This window comes from Alternaria triticimaculans (genome assembly GCF_023758025.1).
Source record: "Alternaria triticimaculans strain BMP 0046 chromosome Unknown scaffold_7, whole genome shotgun sequence".
Lineage (NCBI taxonomy): Eukaryota > Fungi > Ascomycota > Dothideomycetes > Pleosporales > Pleosporaceae > Alternaria > Alternaria triticimaculans.
The window spans coordinates 497,182-516,230 of record NW_026055964.1 but is presented as its reverse complement, the minus strand read 5'-3'; the positions used below and the strand labels follow the sequence as shown (position 1 = coordinate 516,230).

General features: G+C 51.4%; 5 protein-coding genes across 5 annotated transcripts; 1 reads left to right on the top strand and 4 right to left on the bottom strand.

The window, feature by feature from the left end:
* Positions 1–73: 73 nt before the first annotated feature.
* On the bottom strand, positions 74–1,912 carry J4E78_005560 (uncharacterized protein; the record flags this gene model as incomplete). Its single annotated transcript, XM_049366179.1, has 5 exons — positions 74–520; positions 572–722; positions 777–945; positions 1,000–1,666; positions 1,718–1,912. The coding sequence occupies 5 exons, from the start codon at positions 1,910–1,912 to the stop codon at positions 74–76; spliced, it is 1,629 nt and encodes a 542-aa protein (XP_049221905.1).
* A 5,146-nt stretch (positions 1,913–7,058) lies between these two features.
* J4E78_005559 (uncharacterized protein) lies at positions 7,059–7,898 on the bottom strand (the record flags this gene model as incomplete). Its single annotated transcript, XM_049366178.1, has 2 exons — positions 7,059–7,220; positions 7,497–7,898. The coding sequence occupies 2 exons, from the start codon at positions 7,896–7,898 to the stop codon at positions 7,059–7,061; spliced, it is 564 nt and encodes a 187-aa protein (XP_049221904.1).
* A 1,378-nt stretch (positions 7,899–9,276) lies between these two features.
* J4E78_005558 (uncharacterized protein) lies at positions 9,277–10,272 on the top strand (the record flags this gene model as incomplete). Its single annotated transcript, XM_049366177.1, has 2 exons — positions 9,277–9,318; positions 9,382–10,272. The coding sequence occupies 2 exons, from the start codon at positions 9,277–9,279 to the stop codon at positions 10,270–10,272; spliced, it is 933 nt and encodes a 310-aa protein (XP_049221903.1).
* Positions 10,273–11,859: 1,587 nt separating this feature from the next.
* Positions 11,860–13,021, bottom strand: J4E78_005557 (uncharacterized protein; the record flags this gene model as incomplete). Its single annotated transcript, XM_049366176.1, has 2 exons — positions 11,860–12,184; positions 12,303–13,021. 2 exons carry the CDS (start codon positions 13,019–13,021, stop codon positions 11,860–11,862), a joined length of 1,044 nt encoding a protein of 347 aa, XP_049221902.1.
* Positions 13,022–16,960: 3,939 nt separating this feature from the next.
* Positions 16,961–18,952, bottom strand: J4E78_005556 (uncharacterized protein; the record flags this gene model as incomplete). Its single annotated transcript, XM_049366175.1, has 1 exon — positions 16,961–18,952. One exon carries the CDS (start codon positions 18,950–18,952, stop codon positions 16,961–16,963), a length of 1,992 nt encoding a protein of 663 aa, XP_049221901.1.
* Positions 18,953–19,049: the final 97 nt, after the last annotated feature.

Sequence of the window (19,049 nt, the reverse complement as noted above, 5' to 3'; positions counted from 1 at the left end):
ATAGAACGGGTTTCGCCTACTAGCAGAGCCGAATTTTGATTCTATGTTACCATACAGCCTCTAACATGCATACCTACTGCCTCTCATCCTCTCCATGTTCGAGTGCAGCTGTAGGTACCTCAAACTTCTTGCGACCCCTAACAAACCAATCCACCATCGCAATGACCATGAATCCGATAAGAATCGGTGGCGCATAGTTCATTGTCAAGCTTGTCACCGGTCTTGATGCTGGGAACGATACAAAGATGATGACGTATACCAAGTAGACGATAGCGCAGAGCTTGATCGGAATGCTCCATCTGCCCAATTGAAAGGGCCCGTACTTCGGATGTTTACCGGCAAGCTGACGAGCCGTGAATAGCGAGATTGGGACGAGGTATGATACGTATAGCGCGATGGTTGGTAGGGATATAAGCGAATTGAAGGCGGCTGCGGAACCGAGGTTGATGAGCGATAGAAGGCAGCAGATGAAGCCAACTAGGAAGAGCGCGGGAATTGGAACCTGGAGCGTCGGATGAATCTAGAGCTTTGTCAGTTTGATTCGATCAATATGGGCATGGTTAAGACTCACGTAGGTGAAGTGCTGGTGGAAAGGAAGACCTTTGTCGGATGCGAATCGCCAGACTAATCGAGCCACAGATGCAACGATGTTAAAGTTGCCAACCATGAGTTGAAGCCCCATCAAAACCGTCATTGCTGTTGATGCTGCCTTAGACCCTGTGCTTTTGGAGTATGTTAGTATTGGACGTGTGTCGCCTCTCAGGTGGTGCACTTACGCGGAGTAGAAGACCTCCGTGATCGGCAAGATCGATTTCGCGACGGCTTCTTCATCACCAATGCAGAACATCAAGCAGATACAGAAGGCGATCATCATGATTGCGTTCAGAGAAGTTGCCAAGATCATAGCTTTGGGTACCCGCTTGCGAGGTTCTTTAGTCTCCTCGACTGTGGAGTATATTAGCATTGGCATTGGAGGTCAAGTTGAGTTGCGCAGCTTACTCATGTGGAGGACACCATCAAAACTACTGATGGGATATGCTACAGCGAGCATGCCAATAGAGAATGCGACACCGGGGTTTTCCCAACCGGCGTCTGTGTGCAAGGTCATGAAGACATACTCGGGTGTACTGCGCTTCGCAAGCGTGCATAGTGTCGCAACGATAGCAACGAAGAAGACAACGTGGAAAATTCCACCGATCGTTTCCAGATAGTTGATGATCTTTCGCAAGTAGAGGTTGAGAACCAGCGGAACAATGAGGAAGGCGATCAGAAACACCGTCGAGTGCCAGGCCTTTGGTTCGTAGCTTGGACTGTTGAAGATAATCAAGCCGGATAAGGTGTTCGACATGAAGGAGAAGGCGCCGGCGCAGCTGCAAATCCAGGCAATGACTGTGATCCAGCCCTGAATAAACCCCCAGAATTCGGGAGCGAATGCAGCGAAGCGCGCCGACCATCTGTACTGTGCACCTACGGTGGGGTCCATGGAGGCCATCTCCCCCAAAGCTGTAGCAACGAGGGTAGAGCCGACGCCAGCGATCATAGACCCCCAGACAAGCGCGGCAGGGCCACCATTGAGCCATGCAAGCTGGAATGACAAGCCAACAGCTTCCCATGCTACTTGGAGTGTGAAGCCAAAGTTGTTGATGGCGAGTTGGTTTATGTAGCGCTGAGAGAAATTAGCTGGCCAATCTTTGAGCAATGGATTGGTGGGACTTACTTGGAACCCGCCACTACTTGAGGAACCAGAGGGGAGAGTGTCATCCTTGGGTTTCTCCGTCTTCTCCCGTAGTCCATCGTGATAATCTGGAACGGTCGTCGTGACAAGCGCCTCATCCTTGTTCATATCGATGGAACGAGGAGAGGGTCGTAAAGATGCGTCGTGGTCGTGGGAAACCGTGAAAGTACGAAGCATTGTGAGTGGTAAGGGATTTCACTGGACATGGGGTTCGGAGGTTTTATCCTGGGGCTGACCACAGACGATCTTTAGAGCCGACCTCTTGTTGAGCGGCATAGATCCTGACATCTGCGAAGCGAGCTGCAGTATACTTCCTGTTTACGTCCCATGCCCGGGCGTATCTCAGGATTCCAACTTGACTCATGTAGTCAAGCTCCAGAAGCAGACCTAGCCAGTCGCCAAAGAGACAGTGGGGATCGTAGGATGCCTACGCCGCAAGTCTGCATCGACGCGAGGTGTCTAAAACAGTTCGTTGGGGGGTTGGAAGCTGCGTTCGAATGTTACCTTGGATGTGCATTGACAGGGTTCTTTACTTCCTGGTCTCCTCTTAACACCCCTCCCCATCCTCTCCTTGCAAAATATAGATTGCTAGCCGATAGTACCTAGGTACTATTGAGGCTCAACAATCGCACTCTATCAGTGGAAGAGATGCCTAGGTAGCAGAGCACGAATCGAAGGAATGGTGTTTTTGCGCGCGCGGTACAGCAGCTCGCCTGTCGACAGACACGGAATCTCATTATCAAATGGCGTTAGTAGCTGCAGCTCGCAGCTCTTTGTCTTCTTCGGATCTGAGGCGGCGTAAAAGAAGCATTGCCGTGCGGGTGGGGAAACAGCAACGGCACGGGCCTGACCCTCCCGAGGTCTTGATGGAAATTAGCCCGGGCCTTTAACCTCATTGGGGTCTTGGCGCAGTATTACCGCTAACCGCTCTTCGCCGTCGCTTCAATCATCACTCCACCTCCCTTCCGGGCTTCGCGCTCGAGCTTCATTCATCACTTCTCGCATCGCAAGGAATTAAGGATGTGTACATGAACAGGTTTGGAGTCTACATCGATGTCTGGTCGCCTACTTCGCATGTTCTCACTCATGGATATTAATGGAGGCTGCAGACCTGTTCAATCTTTTCCCACGTTGACGGTACTCTACTGCTTTCATCAACCTCGCTTCAGGCCGTGCGCGGCGGCGGGCACCCAGCCGATCGGTTCCTGTGGACGCACACCCAAGTCACACTCGAGCGATGCGACCTGCCTTTCGCCATCACGCCCACCCTGGTAGGCCGCGTAAGTGGGCATCTATGGCCTTACTGAGACCTTTGCATCGTCCATGATACCTAGGTACTCTTGTGCAAGCCATACAGTAAGTTTGCTTTGAGTAGCATCATATACTTTACGCCTCGGCTAATTGACCTCTGACAGCTATCATTCAGTATAAAGGAAGGAACAGAGATGAGGCCTCGAGGGATTATCTCGCAGGCGACACCGCCTACCGCCATGTCCCTTGTAAGTCTCTCTGACGTGATCATCGAAGTCGGCACGGGCTCTGAGCAATATCATTCCTACTGCGCCTCATAGTCGCGTATGAGATGAGGCTCCTAAGAGCGGCGGCGACTCTCTTATCATAGGCACCTGTTTTATGCGAGCAGGGTACTGCCCGCCAACTCCTATGTTGGCTATCAGCGAGAAGGATTTTGCTGCTGCCGTGCATGCACGAATGAACGCCTGAATGAACGAACCCAGTGAGCTGGTCGTGGAGAAGGACATTTAGTATGAGTGATCTTAGACGTCAGCGTTTCTGTCGTGCCAACTCCAACACTGCTTCGTCGCTCTATCATGGCTGGCACTATTCAACCCATAGCCGCACTCACGGCCGAAGACCATGGCCCGATCAACACGATTGTCTCCATCGTTCTTCCAGTTACAAGTATCCTCATCGCAACTGTCCGCATGGCAATGCGGCGGCAAAAGTTCCATCAGCTCGAGTCTGATGACATCGTGTTTGGTGCAGGACTTGTAAGAATTCATGTCTCAACTTCCTGTACTCACTTTGCTAATCAAGCTCAGTGTTTTGGTGTCTTCACGTCCATCCTGTCTCACTTCTGCGTCCGAGCAGGCCTGGGCAGACACCAGGATACGCTTGATGACAAGCAAATGGCTCATTACTTCAAGGTAAACAATTGTATTAGGGGCTGCGGACTTTACTAAACACATACTTATAGCTTTTTTGGACCGCACAAATCTCGGGCGTCATTGCTCTCGCTCTCGCTAAGCTATCGCTCGTTGTTCTGTTCCAACGCATCGCTCCAAAACAAGTCGGGCCTCAAGCTACCAGATGGCTTATACCTATGGTCGCTGTCTACACACTACTCTCTCTCTTTCTGATCGCCTTCCAATGCCAGCTACCACAACCTTGGATACTTAGTCCGAAGACTTGCTCTACACATGGCAACGTGTACTATCCGATCACGATCTTTAACATATTAAGCGACACTGTGCTTGCTTTCTGGATCTTCCCACTTATCCGGGGTGTTCAAATGAAATCCCATACCAAATCCATTGTATTTTGGCTGTTCGGATCGCGTTTACTCATTTGCGTCGTGGATATTGGACGAATGGTAGTCATTCACAAAGCTCTTCAGCTAGAGGATCAAACACGTAAGGAGCCATGTTCTCATCAGAGCATATCGCTAATCACATCCCAGGATCGCAATTGAAATGGGCCGTAATGGATCAAATCGTTGTTCACCTTTCGATCAATCACGCTACACTACCTCGTATCCAGACCTTCCTCTCGCATCTACAAATCGGCGGTATGAGCACGCATATGGGAGCAAGTCGGGGTGGTATACGGACGACGTCCAAGGGTAGAAGCAGCGCCGCCAAAACCACTCAGGACGACTTGAAAGTGGGGCGGACCTCCGATAAAGCTTGGAACTCATTATGCAACCGTTTTACCGGGAGTGTCAACAGAACGCCTAGCATCTCTGAAGAGCCTCTTCGTCATCAGCACGGCATTGAGCTATCCACAATCGTATACTCCGGGAAGGACGACGCTACACACAGGAATATGGAGCAGAGTCGATCAGCAGCGACATCATTATCGAGCTCTAGGGAGGGCTTGACTAGAGAAGACATCGCAGGCTCGCTAGGGGGTGTGAGGGTGCAAAAGGAGTTTCATGTGGTTTATGACCAAATGTGATACGCAGCCTGAGTGACGCGTTTCAAAAGGCTCTCGCATCATATGCATTTATCAAAATATCACGATTTCTCCGTCCGCTTCATGACCAAAAGAAACGACCAATAGCGATGATCTCGCAAGCGACACTTCAAGTATGATTCGAGATGGCCTATCTAGGGTTTTGCGCAGCGGAGACATTATACTCGCGACGACCAAACAGGAACGTACGTCCCCTTCCATCCAGTCCACATCTTCGCCTCATCCGCACCAGCTACGGGCTCTGCAATCTCTACAAGATTTGCATCGAGTACATCCCGACAGTCAATTTGCTCCGCATTCCTAGCCCAATCAATGGGCTTCTCTCCACCCCTGTCAAGCGCATCTTTGTTCGCCCCATAATGGAGCAGCAGCTTGACACAGTCCACATAGCCTTCTGCTGAAGCAGTATGCAGTGGACTAACATTGTCAAAATCGCACTTGTTGACGTCCGCACCCGCTTCTAATAATGCGCGAATGACCGACAGTTGGTCACGACACACAGCTCCATGCAGCGCGGTACCTCCGTATCGACTTCCTGGGACGTTCAAGTCTCCCCCTTGGTGGATAATATGCTGACAGACGTGGAGTAACCCGAAAGATGCTGCATAGTACAAAGCGGTTGCATGCTTTGGATACGAAGACCAACTGCTGCCAGCCGAGGAAGACCCGGCGTTCAAAGTTTGGATCCAGGACATGAACGCTTCGTGATTGGACGGAGAAAAGAACGCAAGAACCTTCTCGTCATGTTGAATTGACGCCTTTTCTGGAGTTTCAGCTGCCCGTAGATAGTATGTCCAGGATGTGGTCGCATGGCGTAGGAAAGGGTAGTTTGCCAAGCGTGCAGCGAATTCGTCCTTAGATGTTGAAGGGCCGCTCTGGAAGCTCCGGAAAGAGAGATAGGATAGGCAGTCTAACGCAAGTTCGCGATAGCTTGCTGTTCGATTTAGCGCAAAGGCTGCCGCGGGGCCGTTCCGAATGTCTTCTGAAAGCAGATAGTCTTTCACAGAAAGGTGAGCGAGACGGACATGGCCTGGCCCATTCGTTGAGACTGTGATCAGACTGCCACAAACAGCAATTATTTCTTCTGCGCTGCTTAGGCACGAGTCTTCATCCAGCTCTTCGCAGTCATGTTCAATAGCGATAGCAGAGTGAAGCTCCTCTAGTGTGACTGGCAACACCGTGAAGGAGAGCCAGAGTAGAACTTTGCGAACGATGGGTGTATCAGCGGCGGAGACTCTCATTAATATGCTTTCGTAAATCTGTCCGAGCTCCTGTGGGAGGTGCTGGAGAGTGGTCCGGATATCGCGGACGGTACGAAGGGCAGATACTTGATCAAGACTGCACTGAACCAATCGAAACCTGTATTGTTACTTTCATGTGACGCAAGTTCATGAAAGAGGCACTTACATTCCACAAGATCTTTCATGTAAACATACACTAATCTCATCCCTCACAGACGGTTTCAGCCGTAACAAACTTCGATCAGTTTGTAGTCTGTAGTCGATATACGTTTTGATGTCTTCATCGACCTCTCTTGTCCAGCCTTCCATCTGAATGAGCTCGAATGAAGCCAGTGCATCCTGGATATCGAGCTCATGCCGACTGGTAAGGAAGATGCTGATATTTTCTCCCAGGTTCTGGAGGTAAGCCATGGATGACAGTAACTCCTTCCGCTGAACGCATTCGTCAATCGCATCGACTAGTAAGATGATTCTTCTCGATGCGGAAAGTAAACATAGCATATCTTTCAGCAAGGCGATGGATGGCCGTTTGTTCGAATGGCGACTATGGTCAAAAGCAGCTTCTAACTCGTCATAGCTGGCTCCGGTTTGGGAACATATCTGCGCGACCAAAGACCCTAGAATATTAATGGGGTCATGTGCTTCGGCCTTGCGGAAGTCGCAATAGAAGAACGCTGCCAACGTGGGTTGCGGCAAAGAAGGCAGTAAACTCTCGAGAGACTGGATGACATTTGCGCTTCGGTCAAGTTAGTTGTTGCATACTCGAGAGTTCAACACATACTCACAAGAGGATAGTTTTGCCAGACCCAGCTAAGCGAAAATGTCAGCACGGCCACTTCTGATGTCACAATGTTACATACGAAAGCCGCTCAGCCATAGTCCAGCGTTGCCAGAGACAGCCCAGGCTTGAAACACCTTCGACTCGATGAACCAGCCGCCTGTTCCAGATTTCCTTGCGGAAGCGGCTGCTTCATGGCTCTCCCAAGGCGTCCCTGGAGCCAGCCAATGTGTAAGAGCTCGGGATCGATCATCTGTGCGCATCAGCAGCTGCAAGTTGGACGTTGTAAAGAGACATACCTAGTTCTGCGCTCTCTATCCTAGTGAGGAGCTTGGAAACATTGCCATGCACATGGGCCGTGGTCTCGTTCAGAGAGATGGTCATCTTCCTGATGTCAAGGAGCAGAGCTCTACAAGGCTTGATGAGCTGAGAGTGAGATGAGTGATGAAGTGGGGGCAGCCTACGTCTCATCTGCGGTCAACGCCAGAAGTATAGTGCTTTTGCACCGCTCTATTCTTTCTAGACAAACTTTCGCGTCACCTTCTTTCAGCTGCCAGCCCATAACCTGGGCGAACACTCGCGCTTTCGCCAACAGAGTTGACCTTCCAGGAGTCTGCTTGCCGGAGTTGATCTTCTTCTCTAGATCCAATAGCTCCTGCAGGCAGCGACTTAACGGGCTGGTCTCGGACTCGCATAGTAGTTGGAATGTGCGGAAACGTGCTGTGTCGGACTCTTTTGATGTGTCGAGCGCGCGGCAGACCTGTTCTAAGCTCTCCAACACATTTCGAAGGTCTCTTATCTCGTCGATGGTTCTGGTGAGGGACCAAGGACTCTGCTTGAGCGCTGAACGGACTTCGTAGCATATTGTTATAACGGAGTTGGCGACCTGCAATACCGTGATCACGTTTGCTGTAACGCTGAGAGGGTCCATAGTCGTTCAATGGCAATGCTTTGCTCAGCGACGATCACGGAAGACCTATATGAGCTCGGTGGCGTTGCACCTGTTGTGGCGCAGTCCAACAACGTGATAACGTCCAGGCTGAGCGAGGCATAATATCAGAAAGACACTCTCTTGCCATAGACACCAAGGCTGAAAGAGCCTTAGGCTGCAGCACTTGCATCGCCGACACTGCCAACGCGCCAGGCGCGCGTAGTGGAGTATGCATGGGACAGCCGTTCCGCCATCGAGTGCACACCGATCAGCGATCGAATGTCGAACATACTTCGAAGCTTGTATGACATCGCGCATCGTTTGCGCGGGCTGGTGGATGCGCCATCAAGCGCGCAATAGTCGAAACGGGCAGAAAGTGTCGGTGGACTGCCCGCGCGGCGCGAAGACGACGCGAAAGAAGCCGGAGCGCACGATGCAGATCGCAATTACCCACATCTGCGGGGGCCATTCCGCATCCACCCACCTACTTATCGCGAACAGACACACATTGCAAAGGCGAACATGTCAACTGCACCCACTTCGTACTGTCTATGGATACATCTCCACCCAGCTAATCTTTTGAGACCTGCTCTCATACCTGGTCTCGCTCACATGCCTAGGTACTTTGCCGCCAAGGCTGAAAAATCGCAATTATCTTCCCAGCTACCGCCTGCATGGCTGAAAGGTTGCATTGCCCAGGCGGTTTCGATAAGCCTCTTGGAGCGGAACGGGCCTGATAAATCCAGGATCAACGCCACCTGGGCATGGATTCATCAGCTGGCTCAGCTCGATATGACCTCGGAAAGAGGAAAGCTCTGGTGATCATGCCGTCACATGCATGACTTTTATCCATCACCCACAGACCGGCAGATACTCGAGAGCAGATCAGACTTTATAGCTGCGTGCGCGCAGAGCCAAAACATGTAAAGTCACGACCGGAATCATGTCATGGACATGCGCAGAGCCTGGAAAGTATCCAGCTAGATTGTGGACAGGTAATCAGTCAGGACTTGGTAGCAACTTTGACTTTCGCTGAGCAGAATACATCCGACGCGAGTATGCAGCAACTGTACGGTCACCCTCGTCTGGTGAAGCGAGGGATGGGGGAGCTGCAACGATGTCCAATCAGCTCCACACCACCGTCCCGTGTGCCTCCCCCTCTGGCAAGCTTGCCAAATGCATAATATCTGTTGAGATCCTGCTCCGCTCTTGGTACCTGGCATGACCTAGATCCACATCTTTTGCACGAGCAAGTACGCAGTCTCTGAGAATGACACCGCCTAACAAAAGAGTCCATGATGGCGGTAAAACGAACAGCAATAGGAAAGCACACAAGCGTTCCAAGCTGGATAACGATTCTCAAGACCATGTGGACACGATGGCGGGCGCGGACGAACAAGACAATGAAACAGCTTATCAGGTGAGCTGACTTCGCCTTTATATCGCTAGTTCTTGGTGTCTCATCGATATCTGACCGCTCTAGACTCCAAACAAAGCGTCAGACTCCCGCGAACCACGCGATACGCACCAACGACCAGGACTGAATCGCCATGACTCACGATTATCGGCTATCTTTGCTCCGAAAGCGTCCGGCATCGGTGAAGCAAAAGCCTCCTCTCCACCACAAAAGGTCGGGACCTCTTTGCCAAAATTGACGAGGTATCAGAGGATTCAGCCAACTGCAGTCAAGAGCAAAGAGAACCAAGGTATTAGAAACCCTGCTGGTAGTGAGAAGCCCACTAAGACGAAGTCGCGAATGTTGAACGCCCTCAAAAAGCTCGAAGACACATACGAATACTCATCCATTGGGTCTAAGCAGGTCCGCTTGCTTATCGTCAAGCCAGGACAAGAAGATGACGACATCAACGCAATCCTACAGGTCGTTGATGAAGATCAACTTGGGAACGATGATTATTGCTACGAAGCCCTTTCGTATCACTGGGGCGAAGGCGAGGACTTGCACAGCATCATCATCAACGACGAATGGGCCACGGAGCCCATTAAGAATTTCACGGCCGCGGTACTGAGTGCACAGAAAAAGCTTTATGCAAAGCGTCATTATGTGCGACCAAATCTGTATAGTGCTCTGAAACGGCTGAGAGCACAGGATAGGCATGTGGCGTTGTGGGTAGATGCACTCTGCATCAACCAGGAAAACGATGCTGAGAAGACGGTTCAGGTTATGAAGATGAATCAGATATACCAAAAAGCATACAGCGTCTGCATCTGGCTAGGTCTGGACGATCCGGACTTCCATTCGAGTAAAGCGATGACTTTTATCAAAGATGTGGTCGACCTGAACAAGCTGAACAATATCCTCACAGACGATCGTTACATCCCGCAATGGGCGAGTCTGTTCCAATTGCTCAAGTAGAGCTGGTTCTCGCGACGTTGGGTCATCCAGGAACTAGCATTAGCTCAGCAAGCTACCGTTCACTGCGGTCAATCTGAAGTTCATTGGAACGATTTCAGGGACGCCATCGGAATTTTCCATCGCTACTTTAAGTCACTGCAACCAAGGATACAAAACCCTAGACTCGGCGGCAGTCCGATATCTGATCTAGAACCTCTTGGAGCCAAACTACTTGTGGAGATGACGAGTAACCTATTTCGAACCAAATCGAACGGCGCTTCTGAATCAACCATGAGCTTGGAAAAGCTGGTGTGTCAGCTATCCACTTTCAGTACATCCGATCCGCGCGACACTATCAACTGTTTGCGCAACCTTTCTAAGGAGCTTAATGTAATAAAAACGAGGAGCTCGAGCTCACCTGCGCGTACACATAGACAGCCGCCAGAACCTAATTACAAGCAAGACCTCTTCGAAGTCTATCGCGATTTCGTTGAATGGGTGGTAGAGGAATCTAAATCTCTGGACATCATCTGCCGTCATTGGGCTTTGAAAGAAAAGGAGAAGCTAGACATCGGCCCCACAGCTGCACCACGGCTTGTAACACTGCCGTCTTGGATTCTTACTGCAGAAGATGGGTCTTATGGAGCGGGCGAGGCAGTATTCAGGGGCCGCAAAGCTGGTGACAGCCTTGTAGGCCTTCCTGGGGAGGCGGTGTACAACGCTTCTGGGCGCAGTGTTCCGATCGTTCAATTCGGGGACGGCGATGCTCGAGAGTGGTCACCAAGTCCCAAGTCAGGTCCACGGCTCTCCGTCTACCCACAAGACGATTCGTTGACAGTATCTGGCTATCTTATCGGGAGAGTGAATTGGAGCTCACCTCCGATACGATCCGGCCTTATTCCGCAACGAGGGCTGGAAAAGCTGAGGTGGACTTACCGAGATGCGTCGGCAAATAAGCCAGCGCCCGATCAACTCCGCCGTACTTTGGTAGCCGGTCGTGGACCCAACGGCTCAGACGTACCGACATATTACTCTCGAGCTTGCAACTACTGCCTACTTAACGAGACTCCTAACGGCGATATCGATACAACCGACCTGTTGCGCGCAGATGAATCTGTATCACCCCAGAGCATTGTCAAAGACTACTTGGAGCGTGTCCGAGCGGTGACCTCCAACAGGGTAATTCTTCAAGGGAGGTCGACTATCCCAGCCGGCTCGCCACCTTCGCACTCAATCCCGACATCACCAGTTTCACCAACTTCGGTGAGAACTTCCGAGGATCTCGTAGGGCTCGGCCCGTTAGACACCACAAAGGACGATGTCATTGCGATCTTGTATGGGTGCAGCGTACCTGTCATTCTTCGTCCGTCAGGTAGCTATAATCGACCACAGGGTTACAGATTTCTTGGCGAAGCCTACATCGATGGTAAAATGGATGCGGAGTGCATGTCGGAAGGGCATGAGTTGATGGAATTTGTGTTGCGCTGAAGGCAACCATGCCACTCTCCCAGGCGCGCTTGCAAGAGCCAAGAACATATTGTCACTTTCATACTGCAATTCACGTAGTATTCCAACCGCAGCATAGGATCAAACCTGCGGTATAATTCTCTAGTTCATATTGTTCTCCTTCTCCCATTTCACCACATCCAAGACTACCTCTTTGATGGTGTCATGGCCACTCTTCCACTGGCTTCCAAAGACAGCCTCCGACTTCGAAGTGTCAATCTTCGCAAATTTTTCCGGTCCCCTTCGCTCGCGACTAGGCTGAAGTGCAGGAATGCGCTTGGCCAACTCGGGAGATTCGGCACGGAGATCGACTGCAATTGCTCGCAAGTCGATGATCTCAGGCGAAACTAACAGATAGCGTTCGTTGCCAGGGACTTTGTTCCGATCAAGGGCGGTGACGTGGGATTCGGCCACGTCGTCAGTGTTTCTGGGGCCTTGTCAGCAAATTGCGAAGCGAGTACTAGTTGAGTGTACTAGAGCTCCGCAAGGGCAGACCAAACCGGCTGGCTGACTCCCGGAACTCAGGGACCTGGAAAGACACTCACAGCACGAAGGGAAGGATGTTGTCCACACCCTGAACGTCATCTCCAGCCAACAGCGCGGTATACACAGCAGAGTTGCCTCCCGGACCATTCGCGATAGGCTTGTATCCTGGTTGTGGGCTTCGTCCCGCGATCAAGGGCGGCAGTAGCATCACCACATCGAAGTCTGGTCGATTCGTTTCCACCCATGACCATGTCTTGTGCTCCGCGTCGGTCTTTGCAAATACATACGCAGACAGGGGGTCGTTCTTGGCCTCCTCGAAAGTGATGGGGTTGAAGTTCTTCTCCGAAATGACGATGTTGGGATTGAAGAAATCGGGCAGAAGCACGGTTTGCACAATCGATCCGCAGATGACAACTCTCTTGACGGTTTTGCTCTTCTTAGCCGCTTCCAGAATGTTCTCGTCAATGGTCCACGTCGGCTCGATCATCTCTTTTACGAGGTCACTTCCAGGGCCTGCAAGGGGAGTTGCGAGATGTACGATGGCTGTCGCGGATGAAGAAGGCCCATCAAAGGCTCCAGCAACAGTCATGTCTGGGATGACGGTGAACGTAAGTAGACCGGACTTGACGGCGTCGGCAAATTTGGACTCGAAGAACGCGACAGCGGATGTCTTTCGAATGACTATGTTGACTTTGTGGTTTGCACGGATCAAGTGCTCAAGGGTGATTGCACCGACATTGCCGGTAGCACCGGTAAGAAGGACGGATTCTTGAGCCATGGCTTCTGACACTTCAATGTTAGCACCTGAAGCTGCCAAAGCTTCAAAGAGATTTTCTTACCGTGAAATCGGTCGGATGAGTTGAAAAGGATAGTAGAAGAGGTTCAAGACTAGTTGCTGATCTCGGTGACGTTCCTGTCTGGATGGAACTGGGAGTACAGGATCTGATATTTAAGTAACACACATGGTGGAGTAGTTGTCTTACAACCCACAACTGCCCTCTTTCAATCACATTCGTACGAGGCTCGATGTTTGCAGCACATTACTTAGCAAGATCAGTAACCACCGTTGTTGACTTACCAACCCACCAACGTACACACCCAAAGTCCCTCGCGAAAAGACGTCAAGTTCGAGCGCGAGCCCACGAGAAGATCACACAAGCAAGATCAGTAAACATGATACCACGGACCGAAAGCCGAGGCTAACCCAATTAGTCTATCCAGCTCCTCGCTTAGCTACCGTGCCAAAAGGGCCAATGCCTCGGACCAGAGATCTAGTACAGCGAATATAACAAACTGTATCTCTAGCACGTGCAGTCGCATGGAAAATCCGCTTGTTGCACTTACAGAGGTAACTCGCAAGGCTGACACGTCGTATTGCGCCCTCTGACGTCACACACATCCATTGACATCTCGGAAGGTAGATCAGAGTTCAGAACGCATCTCGTCTGTGGCCAGTGGTGAAGCATGCATATGCTACCGAAGGAGACACCCCACTTTGCCTGCGACAACAGAGAAAGGTAAACCTATACACATGAGAGTGTCATGTTGGTGAGTGCGCTGGTACTGGTGACACGGAGTTAACGTCAATCCTCCTTTCATTCCCACGCAATGGCAGCGACCGGTGAGGATAGCAGTACAGTAAGCACGGGGATATATTCAGAAGATGAGGCTGAGTAGAGCATTGGCGTTGCAGGATAGGCACTCTACCTAGGTCCCTAGGCAGACCACAGCTGGGCATGAACCAAGATGCGGCCCGCTCGCTTCCGCTCGGCCCCCACGACCCAACACGCGGTGAATGCTCGAGATGCATTTCCCTACCTGGCGAATGTCTGGCGCGGCGGGGGCGCAGTTCGAGCGGGAACTGGAAAGTGTGGCGGTGTTTCTGGTCCGAGATAAGATCATAAGTAGGCAGGTAACAATTAAAACCCCATGCGCGTTCAGATGCTTTGCGATACCATCTCAATGCGACATTAGATTCACTATTCACATGCCATGTATGCATCTCGATATAGGGAAGACCGATCAAGTGTGGATGTCGGTCCTCGGGGGATCCAGCTATTCGAAAGGTGCGAGTTAGGCGCGTGGCTATGACGTCATTGTAACCTCGCAATTGCCGCTAACCAGCGTAGGGAGCCTACGGACGAGCAAAACAGCGACTACGGCATTGATGCTATCCATGAATCACGTACTGGTTCAACTAAACCGGAGAGCTTTGCCACGAGCAATGGAAACGAATCGCACGACGACGACTTCTTGCTTTTAACACGATCCGCGGTGTTTCAGCCTCGGCGGCTGTCCAGGCGACCATTTCTGACAGGATGGCGACCCGGAGCAGTCTTGTCGCTCGTAGGAGCGACAACAATCACCATATTCAACCTCGTCGTCACGATATGGGTATGGAAGAACCCTGAAAACATCATTGAAGGAACCATCGGAACATTGAGCATTGGTAACTGCGGACGGACAAGAAGATTAAACGTCAGAATTCATCTACTCGTTAACATCCTCAGCACACTACTGTTATGCGCAAGCAACTATTGCATGCAGGTCCTCAGCGCCCCCAATAGGGTAGAGCTTGACCGGGCTCATGCGAAACGAGTATGGCTGCACATCGGGGTACCAAACTTGCGCAACTTCAGACACATTGGACGCAGTAGATTAGCCGTCTGGCTTCTACTGCTCTGCACCTCTGTGCCACTCCACCTGTTTTTCAATTCAGTGGTCTTCGCCAAACTTCAGGCCAACAACTACGCGGTCCTTCCTATCACAGATGATTGGTTCCATGGAGCGCCATATGACACGTCCAACTTTAAGAACCTCACGAAAGACGTTACCGAGGAAATGGTGCTAGAGATGGACAAATATCGGCCCAATCTTTCTGATGTCGTCTATCTAAAAAAGGACGGCACGATGCCGAGATACACGAATATCAGCACGTCGGATTGCTTTACCCAGTACGACAACCATTACGTCTCTGGAATGGGTAACGTTTATCTGGTGCAAGACTACCCTACAGTGTGGCGGAACAACACAACGTGGCAACTGTGGCGTAATCCCAACACGTCGTATTTTGTTTGGGATAACATTAATTCCCCGTCAGATCGTATAGACCGGAAATCACCGCACAAACTCGACCTTACGCCTACAACGCAGAGACTACCCGAAATAGCCTCACCAGAGGTTTATCCATCGAACACGTGGCGCTGTCCTTCCCATGTAGTCAAGGGCTGCGATGTTCGGAGTCGCTATGAAGTGCCGCACAATCGGTCAGATTGGCGACCTTACGGCAATCGAATCAATCATTGCATAGTCGAGCAAGTCGAAGAATTCTGTAAACTACAGTTCAGCTTCTCTATCGCACTGGCTGTCATACTTTCAAACATTGTCAAGGTGGCCTGTATAGCTGCGACGCTCTTCATCTGTGGAGACCATGCTCCTCTCGTTACGGTGGGCGATGTAGTGGCGACATATCTCGATGAGCCAGATCCGACAACCCGCAATCGCTGTCTATATTCCAGACAGCTTATCGAGTCTCTTTGGGAAAAAGAGGGTAAGCCCCAACAACCAGCGCGGAAATCCATTCCCCAAAGATACAATGCAAAAGAGGAGAGGTGGAGGAAGGCTCCTAGTGAGAGCAGATGGATCTGGACATACGCAACGTGAGTCAGCAGACCTTAACCCACGATCTAAGCTTATCATGCCCGGGACAGTTATTTTGCCGTCTTCGTTTTCGGCATTCCAAGTCTTTACTATTCTCTCGTGGGTATGCCCTCGGACCCACGCGAACTATGGCAAATCGGTTTTGGCACCGTAAACGGCGCCAACCTGTTCAGCTCCAACCTTCCGCTCGTAGGTAGTATTATGCTTGCAAACACACCACAAGTACTACTGTCCTACTTTTACCTAGCCTTTAACGCTCTTTCCACGAATATGCTTGTCGCACACGAATGGGCCTCGTATCTGAACGAGCGCAAACCCCTTCGGGTCACCTCTCCGCGTGGAGGACAGCGAGATACCCATTGGCTTAACGTGCCGTTTCGATATGCGATCCCCATGACGATTATCTCTGGCCTCTTCCATTGGCTCGCTTCCCAGAGTGTCTTCATGGTCCGCATTTCCATCACGGATCAAACGCGTCAACCTGTGAATCAGATCTCGACAGTCGGATATTCGCCAATGGCCATAATCTTGACACTTGTCATCGCGACCATCATCGCAGGTTTCGGGGCAGTGCTCTCGTGCTTCAAATACCCTGCTGGTATTCCTCTGGCTGCAAGCTGCTCCGTGGCTATTAGCGCTGCATGCCATCCTCCTATGGTGGACCAAGATGCGAGTCTGCGGCCTGTGCAGTGGGGTGCTTCTACACATTCGGGGTGGGACAGCTATCGCCAGGAGACAGTTGGTCATTGTAGCTTCTCGAGCTTGCCAGTTGAGTTACCAATATCTGGACGGCTATATGCATAGGTTGACGAAAGCGCTTCCAAAGTTGTTCATGCACGGATTTCGGGAAGGACAAAGGGGTTGGGTGAGCGACGCGCTGACATCGGCCCACTTTTGCGCGTTCTGGGGTATAGCCGGACTAAGACTAATTGAGCTAGCGGATGAATCACATTAATTACTGCCGACCCGCGCGAAGTTGCATCAAATCGTCTCTTCAACACCAGTTTAGTAGCCCCACAGTCATCGTCTTCAATTTCCCACTCCATTAATGTGAGCGCTACGTACTACTGCGACCATCCCGAACAATGATCTGCGAGATCTTCTCTGCTAATGCATAGATGGTGCTTTGAGGATGGCCAGGCGGCAGGAATGGAAAAATACTGGCGTCCACAACACGAAGCCCATCTACCCCAAAAACCTTGGCCTCGGAGTCGACGACATCCATCTCATCGACTCGCTCGCGAACACCATCTCTGAGTACGCTCTTGCCCATTCGGCAGGTCGAAGAGGCGTGCCATACTGTGATCGCGCTGTCTCGGATGACTGCAAGAATCTGTTCGTCGCTGTCCTTGTCGAGGCCTGGGTACGCTTCACTACCCATGTATTCCAGTTGTGATGCGACCTCTTTTGTCGCAAAGACTTCGCGCATCCTACGGTACCAGGCGATAGCGAGCTCTTGATCGGCTGGATCAGACAGCCAGTTCGGGTTGATGGCCGGCGCAGCGAGTGGGTTCGACGATTTGAGTGTAATGTTGCCTCGCGACAGCGGTGCCACCATGGCTCCAAGGATGCTGACATACTTCTTGCCGTTCAGGGGCTGCTGCGCCAGGGGATAACGGAAGTTCCCTGCGTACGCATCGGCAGCGATGTATTCCACCTCGGGCCAGTCGTCAGGAAAGGTTTCCAGGGCATCCAGTGTGCTTTGGCTGAGTTTGTCGCGAATGCCTTCCACCTTCGACAGTTTTTCCCAGCCCAATATGTCGGCCGCATAGGTGAGTAGACCCTTGGCTTTCGTTGTGTACTCAATAAGCGCATTGACCAATTCCAGAGGTCTGAGTAGTATGGAACCTACAGTCTTGAACTTGACGGAGTATGAAGGACCAAATAGAACGTGATCCCACATGTTCTGACCAACACCTGGGGCTGAAACGATCTGGTCAATACCATGCTCTGAAAGCTGATCAGTCGGACCAACGCCCGAGAGCATGAGTAGTTGAGGAGACTGAAGCGTTCCTGCACTCACTATCACCTCGCGACGAGCCTTTATGGTGTACTTTGCCAGCCCAACAAGGGCTGACACCTCGACTCCGTTTGCTTTAGGCCTGGCAGAAGATTTGTCGAACAAGATTCGCCGAGCTTGTGTATGGGTGAACACCTTGAGATTGCGTGAGGCCTCGGAATTGGCTTGTACGGCGTGTATATAAGCAACCGACGAGCTTCGCGTCTGATCGCGGGACCGAATGGTACTCTGCGACCATTGGTACCCGAGCAACTTCCCGTTGTTGAAGTCAGTGTTCTCCTGGATACCGAAGGCCTTGAAAGCCTTCTCGAGGTATGATGCCCAGATCGAGATCCAGTTTCCGTAGCCAACCTGCACAGGTCCACCGCTGTTTGAAAAGCTGGATGCATCGTAAGTGGTCGTGATGTTGTCAAGCGACCGCTCTCCGGGGGCAGTGAAGGTCACTGCTTTGTTAAAAAATGGGGTAAGGTTTGCCATGGTATAGCTCTGGTCATCAACCGCATCCGCCCACATCTGATAGCTTGCCGTGGTCCCGCGGTGGTAAACCATGAAGTTCAAAGCACTGCTCCCACCCAAGCATTTGCCGCGAGCATAGTGGACTCGGCGATTGTTCAGCTGCGGTTGTGGCTCCGTGGCGAAACCCCAGTCTGTCGTCGGTACCATGTCGGCGAGGCTCGCTCCGACTCCAAAGAAGGATCCTGCGGGTGTGGTGCCTAAGACCGGCTTCGCGATCTCGTAAAAGCCTCCAGCTTCGATTATAGCAACGCTGAAGCCTGCCTCGGCTAGTCTTACGCCAACCCCAGCACCTGCCGTCCCTCCTCCAACGACGACATAGTCGAAGGTTTGCTCGCCGCCTAGTATTCCGCCGATAGCACCAAGTGTACCATCAATCAGTCCATCTCCCTGAAGAGTTGATCCAATGGTTTCGAGAATGGGGTCGAGAATGGGGTTGCCGGTTTGTGCAAGTGTTGATGCGACAAGAGAAAACAAGGCTGCTCGCCGTGTAAGAAGTCGTGAAAGCGGCGCCATGGTAGTGGAATGAAAGAACCCCTCCGCGGACACAATGGTCTATGGGGGGACCAGTTATTAACATTCTTACCCACATTTGACGTGCACCATCTGCGTT